At 40.9% G+C, this 24,963-nt stretch overlaps 2 protein-coding genes across 2 annotated transcripts; both read right to left on the bottom strand.

Annotated features, from left to right (window-relative positions):
• Positions 1 to 100: 100 nt before the first annotated feature.
• On the bottom strand, positions 101 to 8,315 carry cetp (cholesteryl ester transfer protein, plasma). The gene is made up of 18 exons (XM_088298842.1): positions 8,166 to 8,315; positions 7,440 to 7,778; positions 6,094 to 6,208; positions 5,880 to 6,011; positions 5,600 to 5,670; positions 5,415 to 5,502; positions 5,201 to 5,270; positions 5,067 to 5,127; positions 4,486 to 4,577; positions 4,054 to 4,153; positions 3,672 to 3,751; positions 3,511 to 3,561; positions 3,272 to 3,418; positions 1,689 to 1,756; positions 1,486 to 1,525; positions 743 to 812; positions 311 to 396; positions 101 to 245 (listed from the first exon to the last, which is right to left on the bottom strand). The coding sequence occupies exons 2-18, from the start codon at positions 7,609 to 7,611 to the stop codon at positions 147 to 149; spliced, it is 1,542 nt and encodes a 513-aa protein (XP_088154968.1). The 5' UTR covers positions 7,612 to 7,778; positions 8,166 to 8,315; the 3' UTR covers positions 101 to 146.
• A 1,495-nt stretch (positions 8,316 to 9,810) lies between these two features.
• On the bottom strand, positions 9,811 to 18,919 carry herpud1 (homocysteine-inducible, endoplasmic reticulum stress-inducible, ubiquitin-like domain member 1). Its single transcript, XM_088299584.1, has 8 exons — positions 18,502 to 18,919; positions 16,985 to 17,062; positions 14,226 to 14,303; positions 13,644 to 13,825; positions 13,095 to 13,205; positions 12,502 to 12,876; positions 11,309 to 11,423; positions 9,811 to 11,226 (listed from the first exon to the last, which is right to left on the bottom strand). Exons 1-8 carry the CDS (start codon positions 18,652 to 18,654, stop codon positions 11,041 to 11,043), a joined length of 1,278 nt encoding a protein of 425 aa, XP_088155710.1. The 5' UTR covers positions 18,655 to 18,919; the 3' UTR covers positions 9,811 to 11,040.
• Between the last annotated feature and the right edge of the window lie 6,044 nt (positions 18,920 to 24,963).

Genomic DNA, 24,963 nt, shown 5'->3' with positions numbered 1-24,963 from the left:
TTGAAATTTTCGATCTCCTTGATATTTCTTTTGTCGTAATTATAAACACAAACTCACAAATAATCAACACTGTGTAGAGATGACAGGATGACTTGTGAAATTTGGGTAAGGGAAAAGGTGTCAAAACCTTTGTCAAATTTGAGCCTTTATTGTTGAAGACTGCCTGTTTGCTGTAGAGTCATCTTGAGGAAGTCAACAAGGAGGTGATGAGGAAAACCAAAGTCCATCTGTATAATCACAAATCCCTGAGCGAAAGGGAACAACACTTAATGTAAGACATGCGACAAAAAGGCAGATGAGTGACACTTACATCCCGAGGAAGTACTTCTGGGTTGTAGATGTCAAATAAGTATGCACCCTGTTTGTCCAGCAGCCTGGTTATCTCTTTTGCAAGTACTAGAACACCAAACGTAGAAGAGGACCAAAGTCTATTCAACTCGATCATAAAAAAACTGTTTTCACAGACAAGTCGTATAATGAATCTTTTGGTTCTCAAATAGTTTTGCAATATTTTGCCGATTCACAGAATGATGACAGTTATGTTGCCATCACAGTGCACTCACATAGCAAATCCCTAGCCTAGAAACTCAGACTATATGTAAGTAAGGAAGTCATTTTGAATATTATACATTGGATCAGTAAACATGTAGTGAGATGCAATTGTGGTCATCAATGTCCATGCGTAACTTGATACCATCCATACTAAAACCTATTCTTATTGTATTGTATAACATGTTCCTACCAGATAACACTGTCGGGACACCTATCTTCATCACAGCTTCTTGGATGAAATCCAGTTGTGCTTGATCGACCTAAAAAGATAAATCAGTAAATGTTCGTTAAGTGCACCATTGTCCAGAATGTAAATCTATGCACTTTTGTTCCTCAAGAGGTCATTTTTCAGGCGTTCCATACAAACTACTAACACCCAATCACCACCACTGACAGCTATACATGTCCAAATGTGAGAAATCTGTGCAATTATTGTAAAAACAATGGCAATTCTCCAAGGGGGGTTGTCTGTTTCTGAATGTTGAATAGATTTAGTATTTGAAATAAGTCACATCACGCTGCGGCAAAGAGATTTGTGCATAGATTTGTACAATACAGTACATTCAAGGAGACTTATTATGTAAAACTGACGCTGTAATTGCTTGAATATAAATAATTGGGTGTCACAATGCAAACAAATATAAAGTGATGCCTCCGCGAGTGACAATCCAATCCAAAATGCTTATACTGTCTTTTCGGAGACTTGTTTTTCTCTTCAGACTCTGCGTTATTTGAACAAGTAGGCGTTCGCCTAGTTGCAGCGCCACATCTCCACCATCATTGGCAAAAGACATAACCGACCCTCAATACCAACCGGTTTTATTTTAAGACACGTGGGAACTGTATTAAAAAAAGCGAAGAAAAAAAATGCATAATATGTCTCTTAACAAAGGACACGAAAAAGTTAGGATGATATCAGAGCAATCCTCTTACCAAACGAACTTGGTGTAATTCAGCATGTAGTACATCAACCCTGGAGGAGGACATCGATCATTAATGATTGATTTAAATCTAGCATCCCAGGTGGAAGCAAAATTCAAAATTTACACTTCATTTTCTAAGTGGAGTTCCGAGGGACAATTAAAATGTATCAAAGAGGTCTGGAGATAATAAAAAAAATATGAGAAAAGTCTTACTGTAAAGATTTGCCATGTAGTAAGATGTGTTTGTTGACATAAGAAGCCGTGACATCGGTGGTGATGAACTGCACACAAAACAAACAGGAACATTATGACAAACACAAAACAGATCCTGCGTGCATTTAAGAGATTGCTGTTCGGTCACCTCCTTGGTTGCGGCTAATCGCATACCAAAGGTAATATGTTGTATATTGGCGCACAATGGAACTATTTATAGTCCTGCACATGCATACGACCATGACCTTAGCAAGTTTGACATGATCATGCAATCTCATCTTGAGAAACCAAACAGGTCATGCTAACTCTCAATTTGTGCCTTTTTCATCTCCTTTAAACACCTTGCATCCTAAAATACCTGCAGTGAATTTAGTAAGCTGTTTTGTCTCCTTTATTATTTATTCAGAAGACAGCTTTATGCATTCGCACTTTCCAAAACAGACACGTTATTAAATTTGCACATGACACCGCTCGTGTGAGCCTGCTAGAGGATGGAGAGTGAGATCATGAGCCATTTTAGACTTCTTTTACAAGTGCTGAATAAGGCACATTTTATTTTTAATGCCAATAAGGTTAAAGGAATGTCCATACATTTTTGAAAGTCACAACAGTCCAATGACATTGTCGTCAATGTGGAGACTTGTGTTCAATCAACCTACCATGCATGTCTCTGGAACTTTTTTCTTGCCTGGATTGTATTGTCTTCATTCTTAATTTGTTTTATTGTCTCTTGTTGTATGACTTACTGTTGCTCCATGTACTGCACTTTTCATACATCAATGGTTGTCTTAAAGTGCTTTATGAATAGAGTTGTGTTGAGGTTAATTTTCCGTATCTATTACAATTTTATCCATAAGCATGAGCTTGTCTGATATTTTTTCACCGAGGCCACTTTGTGGGTACGCCTACACCACTCCTCCGAAAATGACACATCCACGCGGCCACATTGTGGAGTTGGCTCTGAAAGTCTGTCCTGCATATCCTCACTCGGGTCATGTGTGGGCGTGCTGGGTGTTTTCAAAGTCCAAATTTTCAACAAGGGACAACAACCGGTTATCCTGAAGCTCACTATCCGACATTGACGGTCCCGAAGCGGCACCGCGACACAAAATGTTAAAAAGCCCGCCTCCAGAGCTTGGTCGTCTCCATCCAAAATATTGTGCTGAACGTTTTTATAATTTCACATATTGAAGTGGATAAGGGTGGTTTCAGATAACAGAAGTGACTAAGCAAGCAATACTACCACGCTTGACTCCCTGCTGTGATATACACAGCTGGAAATGACAAGCTGAGCTCCAAAATGGGGCATATCAATTTGTCGTAAATCTCATCATCAAAAAAGCCCTAATCACTTCAGAGTCTTTTGGGGGGGTGAATTGTAGTACTGATGTCAATTTTCATGCAGGTCCAATTTCTAAGTGTCAATGATCAGCCGGACCAAGTGTCCCTCTATGTGCAGTAAATATGCAAAAAAATAATAAGGAAGGTGGCAAATACTTTTACAGTACTGTTGATGCTTGGGAATTTCCTCATGCGTCTTTGTTTACTTGGTACTTTTAGAGTTTGGTTGATTTCTGTCTTACTGTCTGAAAGAAGAGAGTTTCTTGCCCTTCACACCACAGTTGGCCAGAAGCCTCAGCCCAGACAGTTGTCCCAAAGTTAGAGGTGTTTATGTAGGGCACAGACGAACTCCACACATGTAATTCTGGATAACTCGTTTCTACAAGACACTTGAAACACAAACACACACACAGCACGGCAATGTTTACGTTTTTGGAAATGGAAAAAGCTTTTCAGATAAATGATGCATTATCTGCATTACCTTTCTAAAAAAATCAGGCATGATTGTTGAGGCGTTTATCTTGAAAAGTTCCTGAAATCACATTCATAAGAGTTCTGAACGTTATTTATGTATTTGTTTTCTAATAAGTATTGTTTTATACATCGTGGTGGATATAAGTATTAATCTGAGGTGTTTGTTACAATCAACGCTGCTCCAGTGATGTTAAACCGGAAGCGACCATCTTGGTGGGCAGCTTTCATCAGCGGGTTTAAGACCTGGTCTAGGGGTAACAATACATTTCAGCATTAAACATTACAAAACAATGCCGAAAACCATCTTAAGGAGGGAGTGCAGTGAGTATGCATTGTTGAGTGATAAACTCTGTGCCTGTATCTTACTGGTATGCTGACAACCATGCCTCTTAACTTATAGAAGAAGAAGGTTGTTCTTTTTCTTCAACATGACAGCTTATAATGTTCATTTACATAATTCAGTAACAACTCCAGCTAAAGAAATATTTGGTCATCGTCCGAGGTATGCACACAGCATTTTCTCGTATTATTACATTGAATAAATGCTGACCTGAGATCCAAAAGTAGAGCATCCTGTTTTCAGTCAGCTGACCAGGCTCAAAAGCTGAATCACTAATAACAGCACAAGTATTGTTGTAGTTTGTGAGCCCCTGGAAAATGGAGGGGCAAAAAAACATTATCACTTAACTCATTCATTGCCATTGACGAGTATAGTCGTCAAATAGTACATTTCCTTTATCTGGGCTGGTCGTGAATGAGTTAAGTAATTATTAATTCCATATGTTAATGAAGTCATTGAATGTGGCACCTGTTTTTGACAGCTGTAGGATTTATTGCTACTTTCCTTGTTTGCTATTATACGTTATAATTTGCTTTTACACCTACCGCCTGTGCTTTTATAAAAGCATTTTTTTTTATTTTTTTTTTATTAGTGTTCTCTGTTAACTCGGTCATACACAGTAAATGTCAGCATATTGTCTACCTTGTGGTATGATTCAATGTAGTGAGCAGTGATGGTGGGAGCAGCGGTCACACCGATATCTACAGTGATGTCTCCGTCACTGAGGAACTTCTCTGAAAACACATCAAGACACAAGACATTACACAATCTAATGGATACAAGCCAACAAAGCAGCTGAAGTAGAATTGTGTTGTGAATCAAGATTGGGGCAAATGACCAATTTTCAAACGTGAGAGAGAAAGGAATGGCAAGTGTGTTCTCAGTGCTCGAATAGAGTGTGATGTATTCAGTACACCACGACCTTCACTGTCTGTCACAGTGTCAAGAGTGACTTGTGTGATCTTAAAATACAAAAAAAGAAAGCAGTAGAAAAAGAAAAAGTAACGCTACACTAACTGTTTGCTGATTTCCTAACTATCCTGTGGTTGCATACTCTCATAGTTGACGACAGCTCAGCTACAGGTCACTTTTCAAGTGGCCATTGTTCTATTTCATGTCATGAAAAATGTTCACGCGCATTTGAACAGAGAGAAAAACTAAATTGCACAAGAACAGAAAAAAGGGATGTACTTTATGAAGTACTGGACTGGAAGGGAACCCACCTGCTCTCTCCTGTATGAAGTCGGATAATATGTTTGCCACTTTGTTGATCTCCTTACAAATCTACGCAAGAAAAAAAAAAATTAAAACATTTTTTTCCGGCAAGACAATATTTGGACCCTGACAGATGATTTACCTGTCCCTTGATGGCTAGCTTGACAGTAAATGTGATGAAGTCAGTGAAGAGCTTCTTGAGCCAGTTTGGTCTGAATGTACACGTGCACACAAATACACAAACACAAGTGCACTCAGACACACACACGCACACACACACAAAGCCACACACTCCTTGTGAAAAAAAGTTTCTCCAACTGTGATTAGGAATGATTTTCAAAGCACGAGTAACTCACTTTCTCTCTCCCTGCAGGTGCAAACGGAGCTTGTCAAAGTTCAAGTAACAAGATGATGTGTCTGCTGCTACCTTTCCTTTTCCGCAATCTGAGACAAGTTCAATAATATCAATGTCACAAATGATGGCTGCTTATTAAGCTGTTTTTGAATCAAAGTTGACTTATGTAAATAGATAAATACTTACAAAGTTTGGGGTTGATTCCAAGGTCAATCTGTGACTCAATCTCAAAATTTATTGACTGAGCAATTTGGACTCTAGATGAAACCAAAATAAATACATAACGTTTGTTGTATGAACAATTATCATGTGAGGGAGGAAGTTACGGCCTCCAAAGTTTTCTCTAAACTGCATTTCTTCAAAATGATTCTGCATGTTTTGCACAAACGAAACGAAAGATAAGAAATTGAATAATTATTGGACACGTAGTATAAACAAATGTATTTGATTTTCCAGACAAACTCACAGCCAACTGTCATATGCGTAATGGATGGTCCCTATGAAGACTGCAGATACGTTGCTTATCTCCATGGCGATGCCTTCACCCGGAAGAAGCTCAAAGGAGCTCTGACCAATCGTCAGGTTGTGAATCTCCATACTGGAGGAAGACGTTTCAACGCAAAATAACTTAAAGGCCTTTGTTTTCCAACTGTGTGTGTGTGCGTTATGCATTGACTCACTTTTCAAGGCCATATGAGACGTTGCCCATGAAGGGCACGGTCTTCTCTCCTTTAACGTTCGGATACCTTGCATGCTGGAAAGCTGCCTCTATCACTTTGGTGGTTTTCTCATTCACTGTACAAAAATGAAATTTATGTAGTCATGAACACAAACACATCACACCGCTCAGTTCAGTCTTCCATCTGATCATGCACATGGCTGGTCTTGGAACAAAACCTTCCTTGTCCAAATCTGGTCAATTTTGCATTTTCTTTTCCAAAAATCAATACTATTGGTCATTCGCCACGTGTTTTTGTTTTTTTCCATTTTAATAATTATGGACTGATTTAAATTGCTGAAAATAGCTTGCTGTCTTTGACAATGCACTATTAATGGCTAAAGAACATGCTGGGTTTTTTTTTTCTGGGGAGGGGTCCTGAAAATTTGTTTTTGGAAATTTGACATTTCCTGTCTGCCAATTAATGGACAGAACCTGGATTTTCCACCCAAACAGCTCATACAAAATATTTTTATTTAAATATATAAATATTGTTGTAAAACAATCACATTTTAGTGAGCGTTAAAAATGTAAAATTCTCGTGTAATTTTTCATATTGTAAATAAACCCCCTATTTTTACTCAACAAAAGGAAAGGAGTGACAACGACCAAAATCCCAAAAGATCAAAAATGATAACATTTTAAAAATAAACTTAGCATGGGTCACTTTCCAAGCAATTTCAGAGAGGCGATGGATTGGTGAATTGAGTTTCAATTCCAGTTTCCATTTAATTTTTGCTTGACAAATGGATGAAAAACCATCAAACAAAACTTCTATTGTGATGAAAGAGCATGCAAACGCCAATGTGGAAGGCCACAGCCCAGGTCAAACCAGCAGCCTTAGAACTGTGAAATGGATGTACTTTTCTATTGAACTTACCAACAGTTAAAGTGGGAGTTAAAAAAAAAAAAAAAGGCCTTTGTGGCACCACCCGACATTTTGATTATTGCGTTTGTGGAATATTAATTAAGCAGCATAATCCAACCTGTTGGTATTCATCTCAGAGGGTCGCCATTTTGCCACTTACTGTCAACTGAAAATGACATCATAGTTGCTCACAGCTCAAACGGAATAGTAATCATAATACCGTGATTAGACTAGTGGGGACGCATTAAACACTTTTGTAAAAAAAAAAAAAAAAAAGTTTAACTTGACCTTCCCTTTAAATTGTTTCCTCTGACAAGGACCAACCAGATTGATTATTATTACATATTCTAAGTGTCATATACTAAGCCAAGTAAAATAAGTCTTCCCATTGAAAACGTTTTAACTGAGTGCAGCAATTCTATCGGCTGTTAGATACCCACACACAACAGCGGCAGGGTAGGTGAGACGGCACACGGCTCCAGTGAATCTGTAGGCCGAGGCAGCATCCTGCAGGCACCCACTCGATGATCCATACTCAGATAACAGGAGTAGCATGAGTAACACTTGATAAACATCATGAGACATTTTGAAAGAACCTTTCTCTTGAACCATGCGAGCTGTGAGTTGATGTTGTTGTTCAGGCTCACTTTGACACTTAGACTCTTTTGTCAGTGTAGACCATGGCTTGTGCCGAAGCTGCTCCAGTTCCGTAATAACAACCTAATTGTGATCTTGTCTTTCTTATCTCTCAGTGAAGCTTTTAGATGTTGAACTTTCCTCTACAAAAGGATGACAGAAAATTAAAATGTATCATTCAGTTTTAGAATTTTAGAAAACCATTTGATTAAATTCATGCGCGCGCGCACGCACACTCACACACGCACGCACAACCCCTTACACACACGCTTACACACAAAGAAATACTGTACCTATTTCCATTTGTCTGACCAAAATGGGACTTCTTCTATGCAGTGAGCAGTACAAAACAATCTGCATTCATATAGCCTCAATGAATCCTACACATATTAATTTGGGTTGGATTGTAGAATGGGGCAAACTAGAATGGAGTGGTATAACAAAGCAATGTTTAAAACGAGCAGATATCGCACACAGAGGGCATTATGCCATATAGAGGAGGTTAGCGTATTAGTATGAAGAAAACAAACCTTTTTTTCCCCCTCAATTGTCTTCTGTCCTTGCCTTTCCTATTAAGTGGTTTAGGCAGTGTACCTGGTCAAAACTGTGAATAATCCATATCGTCAAACTTAAAAAAAGACAGACCATTCCAATATGAAGGTGTTCGGCAATAAGTCTTTTTGAACCCAGTTGCTTTATTTGTACTTGGAGGTAACTGATTGACAGTCAAGTGGAATCTCAAATATAGCACCATCTAGTGGGGGTAGATGTGTACATCACATTCACCACTCTGTGAGGTCACTCCAGAGTAAACATGTCTTAACTTCGACCCTTGCTCAAACTCTGTCTCATGTGTTTAATTACATCATTTACAGGGGCGCCGCCACAAATCTTTCAGTGGGGTGGCCAGCGTGACACAACTGGTGGACATGCATGTGTCCTACTTTTATATACCATCCACAGTTGGGGTTTCATGAAGTACAATTCACACATATCCAGGACAATGCTCATCAATCACACTCATAATCAAGTAGGGACAAGTCTAAGGAAAAAAAGCAACGTTTAGCGAATGACTAGGTAATGCTATTTTCTTTGCCATTGCTTTGCTTTTGTGTAGTGTTTCATAGTCGACTTTCATCTCATGCAGTGATTCACTAGTTAACAGTTAATCAGAGTGATCAATTGACACCAAACGTGAGCATGTCAGTCCATCAGTCATCCTTCAGTCATTCTTTCAGGCTGGCCTGGTCCGTCTGTTGTCGTGGCCGAATGCCAATCGGCGTCGAGAACATACTCATTACGTTTGATGCAGCCATTTTCAAACTGCTTGCCGTCTTTTCTTCCCAAAAGGTCGAGCATTCACGACAAAGGTTTTTCTTGTAGAAATAAATGTGTCTCTGTGTCTTTGCAAAACTCCAGCGAATGGATATGAGAGAATAAATGACAAACCACTTCTAATTGCCATTTGATGGTAGTGCCAATATTCAACCAGTCCATATTGTATGTTGTGAAAATGCCTCCAGGTTTTCTACTCGACATGAATGAGCACTGAGAAGCTATGGCATGAAGCAATACCATGGGTCTGCAAGCCATGGCTCCAGAGCCACATGCGGCTCTTTCACCACCACCGCTTGCAGCCAATTCATGTCGTGGTGGTGCGAGACGGCATCGATTTTGGATAAACTCCTCATCGATGAACCTTGGAGGTGGTCTTCTTGAACAGTGTGCATCGCGGGGCCGCTTCGGGAGCGTCAATGTTCAGCGAACAAAAGGTTCCAGTGAGGAGTCCGACTCCACAGCTGAGTATTGCCACATAGCTCGGAGATGTCGTGTTCCAAAGAATAAAACGTGTTGTTGTTACGTCGCCTACAGTCGAAAAAATTTGGGCCAGTTCTCATCCAAATAAACGTCTTGAACTAAAAAAAAAACAACCCTACTATCCATTGTTGTACAGAGCACTGTACAGTGGGGACACTAGTTCTAAACACGTGAATGTTCTACTGTTGTCACCGGTAGCACCCAAACTAGAAAGCAAACTGTGGGTCTACTCTAAATATTTATCATGGTGTTTTGTTGACATGAGTACATTTCACCTTGAGGTCAAAAAAACTTCCTCTTTCACAGTAATCAATAATGCAATCACAAGGAGGCCCATCTGCAACAAACACAAACATGTTTAAGTTAAGAATATTTATTGCATCATATTGCAAGTATTCCCAACATACAAAACAACTCAACATAACTTCATTGAGTAAACTTTCAAATGTTCATTTATACTGTACATAGAAATCAAGGTCACAAAATCTCTCTCACCAGGGCATAAATCCAACAAATGGAGAGAACTGTATGCACCACTTGGAAGGATTTAGTTAGAGGGGATGAAAAGCTCATTTCATCCAAAGACTACGGAAAATTAACATCGGGAATGGCGAACTATCAATCCTTGGAGCATTGATAGCTCTACGTCAACGATGATGACAAGTCACTAGAAACAATGAGTTGGAACTCCATACATTGGCTTTTCAACACATTTGAAAAGTTAATGACATTGCCCAACCCCTCGGCAAATTCACCACCGTTGAAACTCATGTCACTAGACCTGTCAAATCTCAGTCTCTAAAATTGATATAATAAATAATTGTAGGAATAACAACGACAGTAATAACGGCCCTGGTGTAAAGATGCTTGCATATACTATTAAAGTGCGTTATAAGGTATATACAATATTTTCACAATGCCAACATGGAATTTACAGCGGGCAAAAAGACGCAGTCTTTGTGTAAGCATCTCCTGTGAATCTTGCCAGACTGTTGATTACAGTATTTCTTATCGTTGTGTACAATTATTTTATGTGTAATATGTATACGTTATGTGCCCAGTCAATTTAACAGTCACTTTAAACTTCTTGGATATCATGCTGACCAAGGGTAAAAAATTAAATTCACCCACCCAGTCACATTTTTCTAATTTACACACAAGACATGGCGTAATGCCATCTGATTATTTTAACATGCAGCAAAAATACATGAAATAAAACTTTAGCTTGGTTTTCCAAACCATCAAACTTTGGCACATTTGCGATAGAAACTATTATCGGGATGAAGAGGCGAACCGGCATTCATCTCTGCAGACTCACTTATGAACTTGGAGCATCACAAGTCACGCAATCAGTTGACAACCTTCTCCACCACATATTCATATATCTAACAACATACGGTGTGATTTTGTACTGAAGGATTTTGATTACAGTTTAAATGTCTATTTTTGCCCTTTATTAGCGAGCTACAACTTGTGCACATGTTACTGCTGTTTTTGGTTAACTTGAAGTTTTCCTTCCTTGTATAGAAGACAAACTCCATGGCTAACTGCGCCTCAAGTAGCTTGGGGATGGTTTGTCTGAGCAGATCAGTTGGCCACACCCCGAGGAACCTCAGGTATGAGCGAGGAGAAGAAGGTTTTGAAAAAGACCCAGGCTGTCCACATGACTGACACCCTGTGTGGAGGCACCAACACAGCTGGCATGGGCTCATGTTCTTCTGATTCGTCAGCGTCAGCAGAAACTTCCCTCTGTTCGTCAGCAAGCTCAGCGCCCTGAGAACACGCGACATCAAGGGTTTTAATGATGACAAATGTGAATATGTCTTTCAATCAACATGAACAGAAGGCCACGTACGGGATTTGGGATTCTATTCTCATTCTCCTGGTTGTGTTGAATTTCGGGAGGCTGCAGGTGGTTGGGTACTTGGAACTGCTGTCGTCTTCGAAGGGCAAACCAGCCTGTGGTGTGACTATACATACAAGAAACAACAACAAAGGGTTTAGTTAAAATGACTCAATTTCCTCAAGCTGAGGTTGAAGACCTGCTGAGAACACGATACTGAAGACTAAAAATCAATAATATCTCATTATGTGATTCTTCCTTCAGAATTTGCATGTATGCGAGTAGACACAAGCGGGCTTGGGTTATATATGCCAGGATGGCCGAGTGGTCTAAGGCGCCGCGTTTCGGTCCCAGTCTCCCCAGGAGGCCTGGGTTCGAATCTCGAATTTCCCCATTGTGGGACTAATAAAAGGAATCTTATCTTATAAGCCTAAACAAATATCTGGAACAGGCAGCTAAAGACACCTTACCACACTGACTTTGTGCCATTTCAAAACTCGCCATTTCCCATGATAGCAACATAACGCTGTCATGAGCCACCAATGATAACAAGGCTCTGCATTGTAGCCAAAAGAGTGCATTTATTTGTGTGTTTATTTCAGTACAATTTTATACCAAAATATTTTTTCATCAACGTGCACTCAGTTTTAACAAGCTTACACTATCTTTGGACTTGCAAATGCATTTAAAAACAGAAAAACTTGAATGTGTGATTTTTTTATTTTTCTGTCAGTTTGTGCTCGAGTCTACGATTTAATTCATTGCACAATAGTTAACATTTCTTTTAAAGCCACAAGTGTGACTTTCCAAATCAGGTCAACTGATTTTCACAAAAGGGGTTGGGGCTTCAATCCATGAGTCCGAATGTGCCAAAGTAGGGCTGGGCAATAATTCAATATCAATATGTATCGCAATAGACCTGTGATCAATAGAAATTTAACATTTCCGGATGGTTACATGGATTAAAAGTCAAGGACTTGCCTGTCTTTGACGTAACAAGCACTAGAATGGAGGATGGAAGCCTAAATTATTAGCCTGTTATCAGACTTAATATACTACTGAAAAGTTATTTATTACTCTTTTATCTTAAAATCTGAAAATGTGCATGAAATAAAAGCTTTGATGCTGCTGAAATTACATGAACAGATGTCACACAGTTTATAGAAAGGGAATGTATGTGTGCCCAGAGTGGTCAGGTCACTCACAGGTACATGAGGAAGAGGGTGCCCATCACCAGAAGGAAGCGACTCAGGTTGGAGTTGAAGTAGACAATCATGAGCAGAACACCAAGCCTCGCCGCCGAGTACAACCAGTCCAACCAGTCTCGCTCTATGTCGTCCTCGTCCTCCATTACGGGTCCCCCCTGGGCGTTCATTCGCATGTTCTGATTGGCCACGCCTGGGTCAATGAATGCAGCATCCTGCACGGGGTTCTGGTTGGCTGCTTGCAGATTGTTGATGGGGTCCTGATTGGCAATGGGTGCCGGCACAGGGACCTGGTGGGCGGGTACAGGTGGGTGACGACCAACAGTGGCAGGTGCTACTGAGGGGCCGGTGCCAGCGGCTGCCATGGCTGCTTGACTGTTGGTAGAACACAACGAGTCAAAGTTACCAAACAGTACAGTAATGAAATTCGCAGTATTACAGATTATATATATATTTTTTTATTTGCATCCAATGCAACCAATCACAGCTCCCTTCTTTTCTGAAGCTGAGACGTGATTGGGTGCATTGTGCAATGTACTACTGTATGCTAACAGAATAAAAAATCCCTTTAAAGTGCTGGGAAATAAACTCACTATTGCATGTAATATTGTCGAGCATAAACATGTTGGAGCCACAGAAGTTGTTGGGGGCTGTACAGAGAGTAAGCGGGAAATGCTGGTTGAGCCATTTGTGGTGTTCCAGTCCTACAGGAAGAAAAGAGAGAGTCAATTATATTATTATCTACTCAACACCGCTATATAATTTTTAGCTTTGGCAAGCTTTTACCACAGTGTAAAAGAGAGGGCAAAAGTCATACTGTGTTACACAAGCCTCAAGTAGTTTAAGACCAAGATGGTGCACCTTGCGGAGATGCAAATAAGTTTTGTTGCGAGCTTCAACATATGTTTCCTTTTGCGGCTTCTAAAAACAGCACCTTGCGGTCGATTTTCAGAAAAGACCTGACTAAAAGTCACATTATTGCCTTAAAACTAATCGTGAAATGACTGTCAAGATTAAGCAGGCAAGATTAAGCCGTTTAACTTCTCTCTATTAAAAATAATTCAGGTCAACTTTAAAATCCACGGCAACAATGTGAGACAATTCAAACAAGGCTGTGCATATGAAAAAACTAAGAGACTTACAGGTTAGCGCCAGGCCATGCGGGACGTCCTGGAGGTGATGGCGGCATCGGCGTGTTTCCTGGAGCGGCAGTTGAAGTTGAAGGCGTCTGCCTCCTTTGTCTCAGCTCCGCTGTGCTACTGGAAGACGCAGAGGACGGCGTGGGCCTTGCACTCGAGAGAGACGGCTGACCCCCTACCTTAACCTGAAGAACACAAACAAGAGCCATGACTTCACTGACAGACAGTGCCAGGACAAACTATTTGGCCACTTCCTGAATTATGATTTGCCTGAATATTATACATTGGTTTTTCAATTCACTACTGTGAGTACTTATGTTTCTTCATCAGGTCAGATCAGATTTTTTTTTCACCTAACCTAGAAAACATTTTATATTGACTTCTATTGTCTTAGTGAGATATCAAAGTTGTCCTAATGGAAAGTATGACAAGAATAAAAAAAATTAAATCATAACTCAGGCAGCAGACTAATCATCTTTCATGGCATGGAGAACATTTTATCATTTAGTTCCCCTTTAAAGGGTAATTTGAGCAGTGGTGCATTTTCTTAGTAATTTAACACCGTGTGTAATGTTGCTCTCTCACCTTTGGTCTAGCTCCCAGATGTGCATTGGCTTGCATCTTAACAGTAAAGACAAGGTGCAGTGTGGGAATGATATCGGTCTGAGAAAGCAAAGAGAGGCGTTAGACAGCTGTGTTCCCCCTCCCCCCAAAAATGCTCAGTTCTCAATTTTCATCACAGCGTCACCTAAATTGCAAAATACCAAACTGATCAAAGAGTTATAGGAAACAATGTGGTCCCTCAACAATAGGAAACACATCAGATTCCTTGGCGTTTTTTTTTTGTTTTTTTTTTTTTACTAGCTCGGCTTTCAATTGCAGTATTTTCACGACCATAGGGGGCACCACATTAAAGGGCGCAGTCTCAGTTACAGGTGCCACTTCTGTATTTAACACATACATAGGGCGCACAGCATTATTGGGCGCAGGCATGTAGACATATCCTACCTTTAAAACATACTAGCAAAAAATGAAACAAACAAAAAAGGAAGAAAGAAATACAATTAACACAAAACATGCATCTCTCATGCCATTCATATCCCAAGTGTTGCAAAGCATTCTGGGAGTTCTTCAGCCTCAGCCAATCAGATGGCTGATTAGAGAGATGTTGTGAGTGGTGTGCATTGGGCAGTGATTTAAAAAAAAAAATTATGTAGGGTTTGCAATGTAAAGGTTAATGTAACCTGTGATGGTTCTTGCTTGCAATAACATTAATGATACGACAGACTACGACATTGTGGACAGTGGCCCTTTTATCCAGCTTTCTCCAGGACCACCAGGAGTCCTCACCCAATGGATTTCTTCCAGTCAATTCTGCACCGCTTACTAGTCTCAAACTTTACCAACAGAGAGTGCTAACACGCATTGTGACATGTTCCTAGTTGGTGAAACACTCCCAGTTGGTTAGGTGGAGTGCTCAAGAAAGTCACACATGTACAAATCTATGGAACTTGGTCCGTAAACAAGGCGCTCCGGATTATAGGGCGCCCTGTCCGTTTTGGAGAAAATTTTGGACTTTTATGGTCGTGAAAAAAAATGCACTTCTGAGTCGCACTTTAGAGTTTGCTTTAATATACTACTGTTAGTCATCAAATCTTTAAATGGCCTCGCCCCAGCGTACCTCTCCAAGCTCCTCCACCCCTATTCACCTGCCTGCTGCCTCTGGACTGCAGAACAAATGCTGCTGGAGGTGCCAAGGACAAAGCTGACCCTGAGAGGGGGGTGGGGGTCACACCATTTCTGTTTTTGGTGGTCTTCTCTAGAATGACCTTCCATTAAATGTTAGGCAAGCCCCTTCTCTGTCCACTTTTTTTAAAACACATTTGAAGACATTTTTATTCTTTAGCTTTCGACTCAATGTGTTCCATGTGTTTTAATTTCGTTCTAATTTATATTACCCCATATGGAAAGTGAATTGTTATAGCGCCAGCTGTTGTGAAATGCGCTATTTAAATAAAGTTGTATTGCATTGTATAAATACTTAATACGTACCTCCCTTTCATATTAGCACAGCGATGCTAAATGAGCACCGTAAAAAGGAAACTTTTCTGATGCGGTTTTAATTTACGGCAGGGATCGTCGTGTCTGAAAGATAGCTTTAGCACGCACAGGCTACCGTGTGCATCTGGAACACTGCACGCTACATCCCGTTGTAGTACGCTAAAATATTGTAGTGACTACTGTGGTTTATGGCGGCATTAGTTAGTGAACTCACGTGGATTAAAAACAAAAACTCACCAAAACTTTTTATATACCTATGATTGATAGCGGCTGGATTACTTCGAAACAGCAAGAGCACGTGCTATGCACCGCCCAAAGTACATGACGCATTTGGAATGGCAACACCCAACAATAAAACATAACCTACCAAGGTTGTTAGAATATACTAATTTACAGTTCTAAAAAATAAAAAAAATATTTGGGGTATGCGTGTTAATGCGGTAACAGTTGTGTTTTGCTGAGCTCTCTCTCCCTCCCTCCGTGCTCAATTTATGTGAAATATGTTGGCAAGCATTTCTTTTAGTATTTATAAGTAGTTTCATAGTAATAGTGCAACTTGGCATAGTGTATAGTTTTTAGTTCCATTTAAAATGCACGAAACACGCTTGCACTAAACATAAATACGTATTGCCTTCTATTTTGATTTTTTTTCAGCATGTCCAAACAAGAGCCATTCATTTTCTGTGGCGCTTAAACAAGTCATGCAACCTCCTTAATCTTATATAATAAATAATCTTATTCTAAGTGTTGCACTCATGAGTCATTTAGTTTTACAAAATTAGGCCACACTTGTGATCGGCGTCAGGTGCAAAAGTGTGTGCACACACTTTCTGTTGGTCTCAGCAAATTTTACTATTGAGCGACGGACGAGGCACTATAATGTGTAATCGTAAATTCAAAATGCAAGTCCTAGAGAATAGTCCTGCTTCTAATAGATTCTTGAGACTTGATACCCAACCCAAAGTTTATCCAACTGACATTATTGCCTCAGGAATCACTGGCCAAACTAGCAAGTAAATTTTGATCAACACCTGCCAAAATGAATTTTGACCCTCATTTGTTGGGTTGGCACGTGCGTTTATTTAGTACCTTGCAAATATCATGATACAATTTCAATAACAGTAATATCAGCCAACACTAAATAAAACCTTTTAAGTAAATTCTATACGATACAATTAAATGAAGTTTGCATAGTTTAACATGTGTCCTTCGCTTTCCATGAGGTTGAATGGTGAACTACAACTTGTAGCAACTTGGTCAGAAAAATACTAACTCAGACATACCTGTGTGAAGAGGTCTCTAATGTGAAGATGGTCAGGTAGAAGTTTGCCGGCATAGATGAGCCTCTGGTCGCCCTCAGCCTGATGGGAACAAATAAATAGAAAATGACAAAGTCATTTTTGTTTTGCAGTACTACTACCAAATGCAGGAAGAAGTATCACCACACATTCAAATGTCATGATATTTCTTCCTTCAACCCATTTTGTTTATATAAAACTAATGATCTCAAAGTGACGTCTATGTGGAGCAAATCCAAGCCCACACTCCTAAATTAATGCAACATTACTTTATATTTTTCAATATATTGTAATTCTAATCTTAACATTTTGACCTATTTTTGGATCTAAATGTCCTGTGTGGTGACCCAAAAGGCAGAGACATTCACCAGGGAACTGTAACTAAATGTGCCACACAAATAAATTGTATTGTATTGTATTGATGGCAAGAGAGTGAGTTTTACACGTTCTAGGTTCAAAGGGAGTGAGTGACATATATAAAAAAGTTGAAAGGGAGTAGTTTGCTGTTTGCAACAGTCAGTTTTGTTGTGGCAAGTAAAGAGACATGACACGCAAATAAATTGTATTGTATTGTATTGATGGCAAGAGAGTGAGTTTTACACGTTCTAGGTTCAAAGGGAGTGAGTGACATATATAAAAAAGTTGAAAGGGAGTAGTTTGCTGTTTGCAACAGTCAGTTTTGTTGTGGCAAGTAAAGAGACATGACACGCAAATAAATAAATACATGATAGTCGTGAGTCGTGTTGCTTTAGGCTCAGTACATTACCCTTGACTTTATAGCAGATTAAGGCATATACAGTGACCAGCCACGGCATTAAGCCACTTGCAAAATCTAATAAGATCCAATACCATTATTTGGGGGTGTGCATCACTACAAAAAAAAAGACAATATGAAACCTGGTGTGTGAAACGATTCTGGAGCCCACATTTTTTTTTTCAAACATGAATAAACTTGTCTGTCCTGATATGTCTCCACTAAAAGACGATTTGATATGTAGCTTCAACGTGCAACGATTAGATTCAATGCGCTAACATTGTTGAAATACATAAATAAATAAAACTATTTTCAAATTCAAATCGTTTTTGTTCCTCCCCTGTAAGCTTTGCATACACAAAAATCTCCCTAACAAAAATAAGGCTCGGTTGGGCATTGTTATCCGGTGGATATCAATTTATGGTCAGGGTTTTGTTGGTCGGTGCACAAACACAATTTTTCTATTCGAAATTTATAACTGCAGTAGATAAACAAAAATACACGAGTCTACTCTAGATAACAGGCTTGTGTTTATTGTAGAAATGAACAATGGCGCTTATTATAAACTCATTAAAGTAAACTACATTTGACAAAGGCTGGAACGGGGAAGAGGCTGCAATAAAAGCAACAGTTGTTCATTGGCGTCAGTCAGCCTGACCGAGCCAACAAGGCAGCTCGGTTCGCCTTGACATTCCAACAGTGGGCTAGCTGTTTTTGCTAACATTAGCCATCGGCTCAAAACACTCACCAATTTCGTCGGATAGACTGCCGACAGATGTGTCTTGAGGTCCTTCACCGTCCAATTCAGATGGACTCCTTCGACTGTTTGGTCGTCCACAGCCTGGCTGGGCGTTTTGATGAGAATCGTGATAGTCTTCTGTCCAGAACGCTCCGCGTCCATTTTTCCACTTCTCACGTTTGGTGTCACGTTTCTTCAATAACTCTTCTCGTAGAAGTCTATGAAAAAATATCTTACGCTCACCAAAAATGAACCTAGGAGATTTCGATGTCAAAATCGAAACTTGTGAGTACAACAGCTGTGCTGTTAAATAGGCGTCTGTACAAAATATGCAGTCTAAACTGCGACGAGGCGGAATGTTGTTGCCAAACAGTGTGGCCGCTCCTGATTGGTCATTTTTTGCTCGCGTTCGTACGTGGAGTGTCAGTAACTCCACGTCTGCTGAGCATGCGCACAGAAAAAAAAAAAAAAAAGATCGTCTATTTATAAAATCATTCGCATGACGTTTTTTTGTACCGTAATACAAATCGTGTGATATGATATAGTCTGTTTTAATGGTCACATTAATAGTCACGTTCCAGACTGATCTGATCGAGGTAACAGATTATTGAGTGCTTTCAGTTTTATTACCAAATGAAGGTATACGGGAAATGCTGCTAAACTACATTTCCGGGAATTTGTTCGTGTGGAAATTTAAAGTGTGAGGCATCGTTTGTTGCATCATTTTGGAACGGCTGGAAGACGTCATTAAACCAAACAATTGTGATAGTATAGTTTTATCATCACGATTGTAAATAATTCTAGAACATTTTTCAATGGCTTTACTGTCAACATTTCTTTCTCACAGTTATTAAAAAAAATATTGCCGTAAAGTTTCAAGGAAAACCTGAAAGGGTGGAGATTTTCGGGGTATTACAAACTACACCGTTGCTTTGTCAACCTTATGGCCCGTGGGCCGGCATCGGCGCATTGGATAATTTAATTTGGCCCGTCATAAATTTCCGAGTGTGTCAAAAAAGAAGTGAGTCTCTAGCTCAAATGCCTCCTCCGGCCGCGAGAAGGCAGTAAATGTGTAAAAGCGCTCACATCCAGCATGCGGTAGTCACACGAGGTAGTCACGAGAGGCAAACATTAGGAGCACTATGTGTCCAATTAGAAATTAACTTGCTTCACCATTCCCCACTATTAAAGAATTACCCAAGTGCTTCTTTGATCTACGAGGGGAAATTAACAGTTCATGGAGAAGAAGGGATCCCCAGAAACAAATTTGGCTTTTTTCGCCCGCCATTTATAGTGAAGCCTACTGATCTGCCAGTTGCCATTCAGCTCCAGGTTATTGACTTGCAGTGCAATTCCGCGATGAAGGATGAATTTGGGTCCATTGGATTGGATACGTTTCATCAATATCTCGTGCCAGGTTACTCCGCAAATTAACTGCCATGGCTGCAAAGGTTCTATTCTTGTTTGGGACTAACTTATTGTTGGAATTTATCTTTAAATCAATGTTAGAATTTAATTTTAAACCAATGTAAACTCAAATTAATAATCTGACTCCAATTTGTGACTTTACCCAACTCTCACTCATCCAACAATATGCGCGCTCGTTCTGCAATAGAAAGGTATCAGGAAGCCGGCATTTTCACACACGAGTGGATTTATTCCTAACACACAAATCTACAACTTGAGTTTGGGTCCCTCTCAATACAGCTCTCTTTGTCTTCGCTGTTCAGCATTAATTTATAGACACAATATGCAAATGACACAGAGACAAAGGCATCCTGGCATGATTCTATTGGCTATGTGTATGCTGCAGTTAACTTTAGCTTGCTTCTCTTGGTCTTTCTTCAAGTGGTGGCCCCTCCTGCTTGTGGCTGAAGGGTCCAGTTTCTTGTGCATCCCTTCCCCCTCGAGGTATCTGTCTGCGCCAGGCACCGACCTAAAACCTCCCAAACCTCACATTCTTTCACTTTCTTTTTCCAACTTCACCAGCCACCCACACAGCATTCCACAGAATAACAGTGACACAAGATGCAGGACATCGAATAAAACTAGCCAGGTTTAAACTCTTCCACTCCTTTATTCCCTCTCATGACCTCAGACAACTGAGGTCATCACTCGAACCCATTATTTTATTGTTACACACGAGCTCAAAATCAAACAATGAAAAGTTAGTAACAACTTACAAATCAATAGAATGTGAGGTAAAGCTCAATAGAGAGTTAGTAAAAGACTAAAGATCAATAAAAATTAGTAAAAATTAAAAATCAATAGAAAACCAGTAAAAATTAAAAATCAATAGAAAATTAGTAAAACTTAAAAATCAATAGAAAATTAGTAAAACTTAAAAATCAATAGAAAATTAGTAAAACTTAAAATCAATAGAAAATGTCATTCTAGTAGAAAATCCGTAGAAAATTTCATTCCCTCCTCATGGCCTCAGGTCGCTGAGGCCATCTACACATACTCACATCCCGGACTCCCGGAGGGCCACAGCTGTCTCCCCCTCCTGGGGGTCCTTCTGAGGGATCATCATGTACTGGCCACCAGGAGGGAGTGGCCCCAACGTGCGTTCAATTGTCTTAACAGTTAATGATCTGATACATGGAATACAACAACATCCACATAACACCATAATAGCGGCAAACACAGCGATAGAAATCAGTACTGATGCAATCAAGCTTTTATATTTGCCAAAGATGTTTAACCAGTCAGAGTACCAACTGGTGTCCACACCTGAGTGCTCCTTCATTTTGTCACTTAACGTGCGCAGACCCTCCAATGCCTTGGTAAGGCGACCGTCAGGAGATGTATTGTTGGGAATCAGAGTACAACACTGATCCCCAAAAATACTACACACTCCTCCTCTTTCGGCTAACACCATATCTAAGCCCATTCTATTTTGGAATGCCATCAGAGATGTGGCAGCCAATTGCTCATGCACTGCCTGGAGTGCCGAGGTGGTGAAGTTCGCCAATCGTTGGACATTATAGTGGACATAATTAATCCGGTCCACATTTTTGTTTACTGTAACGAACAGGAAAAGGCTCTCCCATCCTGCCGCAATTTGATCCACCAATTTATACTCGTCAGGGACCCCTCTTGGAACTCCAATTGCATCTATATACGTGGGATCTCCTGCATTCAACCATTCTTGCATGTCCCTTCTCTTCCTGTTAAGGAAGGGGATTCTTCCCCATTGTCCAACACCTTCCCACTCCATTTTGGCCAGATCTAAGGCTGTCACACTAACTGGCATGATCAGCGTTACCAGGGCGCACTTACCTGAGGCATTGGTGGGAAGCCTATCGTACAGCACTTTCTCTCCACACCACAGCCAAACATCATCACGAGCGAGAGGGATTCCTACTGGCAAAGACACATTTTCATTACACCATGACTCCTGGAGATTTCCAATCCCAGGACCAGTCCCATTTAACTTTTAGGCAGGTGAACTTTTGTTTTGCAACTTGGGTGTCAAAAATAGGCTCTTTCTTTTTTATTCCCACATCATTCCATGGGTGTGTCCAATTAAAATTGTCACCCGAGTGTTCACCTGTGTCGGTTGTTTACATTTCAGATTTAGCAGTAGTTGTTGTGTCTGTGTCAGCGTCTTACCATCATCTCGCTTTGCTCCATACCATACCATTCCATTACATGCTCCTTTCGCTCCATCACTTCTGTCATCCCGCATCCTATTTTCAAACGCCAACATCGTCCACACAAAGCACACGCCAGCAGGCAAAATAGTCAATAAGTTAAACATTTGCATCGTCATCGTCTTTGTTCAGACTCGAAAGTGTCTGACTTTGATCCAATTCATGCCATCTACACATTCCCTCTCTTGACCTGCCCGTCCGGGCGGTCAACCTCTAAGCTCAACCTTGGCGGGCACAAATACTGGGGCCGGGCGCAACTGTGCGTTATGGTACCACTTTTGTCCTGTAGTTCCCAATTGGATGGCGTGTGAGGTTCTAGCCAGAACTCTAAACTGTCCTTATCAGCGAGATTGAGTCCACCTCCGGGAAAGCACCCGGAGGTTGATGTACGGAGTGATGTCCGACTCCAGTGATGCTGAGTTCACTGAGTTCAAATATCTAACTGTGTTCCGAGATTACAAATTAAGCCTCGAGCTAACGCTCCAATTTTGACTGTTAATTGACAAATTTTAAAGCAACACAAATGAAATAGTAACCATTTATGCTTAAAATAAAAAATCCCAAAACTATAATAATGCAGATACCGAATTAAACCTCTATTTTTTCTTTTTTTTTATGGGAAGAAAAGGTGCTCTACAAGACATAGACAGCTCCAAGACCGCTGCAGTCTTCACCTCCTATTGTCTCATGATAGGCTCAATCCACCTACAGGCTGTGCCCACACTGATTCTGTCAACTGGGGGAGGGGGTAGAGACAGTAAAAACAATCGCGGAGCTGTGGAGCCGAGCCCCAAATCAGTCGGGCCCTGGGTCCACAACACCTCTAGCAGAGACACACACAGAACTACCATTTCCGAGCGACCCTTCCCTGGAAATTTTGAAATTTAGTAATGTCCCCAAAACCAAAGAATTTGTAGTCGGTGCTGAAATATGATCTCCCGATTGTGCAACAACTATGGGGTCTAGATCTCTAGTATGATGACGCGCATGAATATTCAATGCGATTTGTGGCTCGGCGAAAGTAAACAATTCATACCATTTCCGCTGTCCAGGGACAAGGCACGCGTGCGAGGCAACGCAGGTAGACATAACAAATATATAATTCTAACGCAAGATGCACTCATGACTAAATTTGGATGAGTGCATTTTTGATAAACCAAATCATGTTTGTGATCACATGTACAATGTGATATGTCAATCGGTGAATTGAAAGGGTGGCGGTTGCTAAACCACTCAGACCAGAGAAAGAACAGGGCATACCCACCGCGGGAGGATGGGAACCAGGTTTCAGAGCTGCCCTCAAATGTTTCAGTTCAGTTTAGCCACTGGGAAGGAAGAGAGCACGACATATGCTCCCTCCGACGGATGTGCAGAGTCAAGTTCAGTCCCATCCGGGAATGCCACTCGAATTCCAGTGTTCGTTCAGTCAATGGCAGTGACTCAGGCAATCTAGAGAGTCCACATGGCTCAGTGGGGGTTGCGGAAGGAGCTCATAGCTCGCCCCAATATCCAGCACCATCGAAAACTTGTCCATCCACCGTCCCCGGAATGCTAGGACCTGCTAGTCCTCGAACGCTGAAGCTCCGCGGCCCCCTGTCACGGAATGGGGTACGAGCGGGTTTGTGTCAAGTGCGTTGGGAGTGGGTAACGGTGGCGCCCCCTGCGCTGGTGGAGCTCTTTGTGACAGATATGGCACCGGAGGATGGCACATTCCAGAAAGTGGCTCGGCATGGACAGCTCATCACCCAGTGACCCCACACCCCGCAGCCAGAGCACACCCCACTCACAACCCCCGTCCATAACCACCCGTACCTCTGTTACTGCAATCCCAACCTCGTTGACCGGCCTGCTATGGACAGCAGCCAGTCTGCTGTGGCGCTGCGTCACCCGAACCTTGCCCAGAAGCAGCAGAAGTGGAAGGAGCAGCTGCCTCCTTTTTTCTTATCTCTCTTGGCCTTCTAAACCTGCAAGTACAACAATTTTAGTCACGCTCCTTAATCCAATCCCATATTTTCCTTTTCTGATGTCGTGCAAAATTATGTACAAAATGTGTTCTACTTTGCCCGAGTAGCATTTTTCATTGATGGACTATTTCGCCTGATTTCTGCCACTGGAAGGTGCACGCCCTTGTGGACGGCCAACTGGAACAGCTGTGTAATGTCGACATTATTGGATGGGTCACTGCCGGAAGTCTCACTCTATTCACGTCTCGCCCTGGCCACATAGACCAGGCCTGTCTCCCCCTTCCCCACCTGAAAGACACAGCAACATCGACCCCAACGGGCCAGAAATATCTGATGCACGGCACGGCCAATCTCACCTGAGGTGTCCCCACTTAGCTGGTGACCATCATGCTGGTCAGCAGGTCTGGCCTCGGCCTCAAGTGAGGACAGTTCCTCTTAAATAAATTTTGTCCCGCTTGTAACTCTGTATAAACCTCTTAGTCTGGTGTCTCCTTTGTAGGAGATTTCAACCAACGTGACCTCTTTACAACGTGTCGAATAAACCAATGTTGACCTTTCTGCTATCTTTACAGCTGTGAGAGCTGTTACTAACGCCTCCTTCCCCCTTGGGTAATTACGAATGTCTTATCTTCAAATTTCTTACAAGCACCCAGTATCCTGGCTTTACTAGATTACTGCCCTGCTGGGAGACGGAAAGAGCTTTGTCACTCTAAATTTGCGCCTGTCTTTTGTTTTCCTAACATTTTTCACATATGGTCAACTAAAGTTGCTTCAACATCTATTTCCCATTTGTTCTTAAATTTGAGGTATTCTATAAGTTATTCCAAACAGTGTTTTACAATGTCTTAGTC

The sequence above is a fragment of the Idiotropiscis lumnitzeri genome, chromosome 6, assembly GCF_059441095.1.
Source record: "Idiotropiscis lumnitzeri isolate Australia: NSW breed Sydney's pygmy pipehorse chromosome 6, RoL_Ilum_1.0, whole genome shotgun sequence".
Taxonomy (NCBI): domain Eukaryota; kingdom Metazoa; phylum Chordata; class Actinopteri; order Syngnathiformes; family Syngnathidae; genus Idiotropiscis; species Idiotropiscis lumnitzeri.
The sequence above is the reverse complement of the archived record's forward strand: the minus strand, read 5'-3'. Positions and strand labels throughout refer to the sequence as shown.

Excerpts from the sequence above, each read along its gene's own strand:
- cetp (XM_088298842.1), bottom strand. The coding sequence starts at position 7,611 with ATGGTTCAAGAGAAAGGTTCTTTCAAAATGTCTCATGATGTTTATCAA. Across the intron at positions 5,503-5,599 it reads TGGAATCAACCCCAAACTTT|ATTGCGGAAAAGGAAAGGTA; the intron begins GTAAGTATTTAT and ends AACTTGTCTCAG. Across the intron at positions 397-742 it reads TGTCCCGACAGTGTTATCTG|TACTTGCAAAAGAGATAACC; the intron begins GTAGGAACATGT and ends TTGGTGTTCTAG.
- herpud1 (XM_088299584.1), bottom strand. The coding sequence starts at position 18,654 with ATGGACGCGGAGCGTTCTGGACAGAAGACTATCACGATTCTCATCAAA. Across the intron at positions 17,063-18,501 it reads CAGTCTATCCGACGAAATTG|GCTGAGGGCGACCAGAGGCT; the intron begins GTGAGTGTTTTG and ends TGTTCCCATCAG. Across the intron at positions 11,227-11,308 it reads AGAATAGAATCCCAAATCCC|GGCGCTGAGCTTGCTGACGA; the intron begins GTACGTGGCCTT and ends GCGTGTTCTCAG.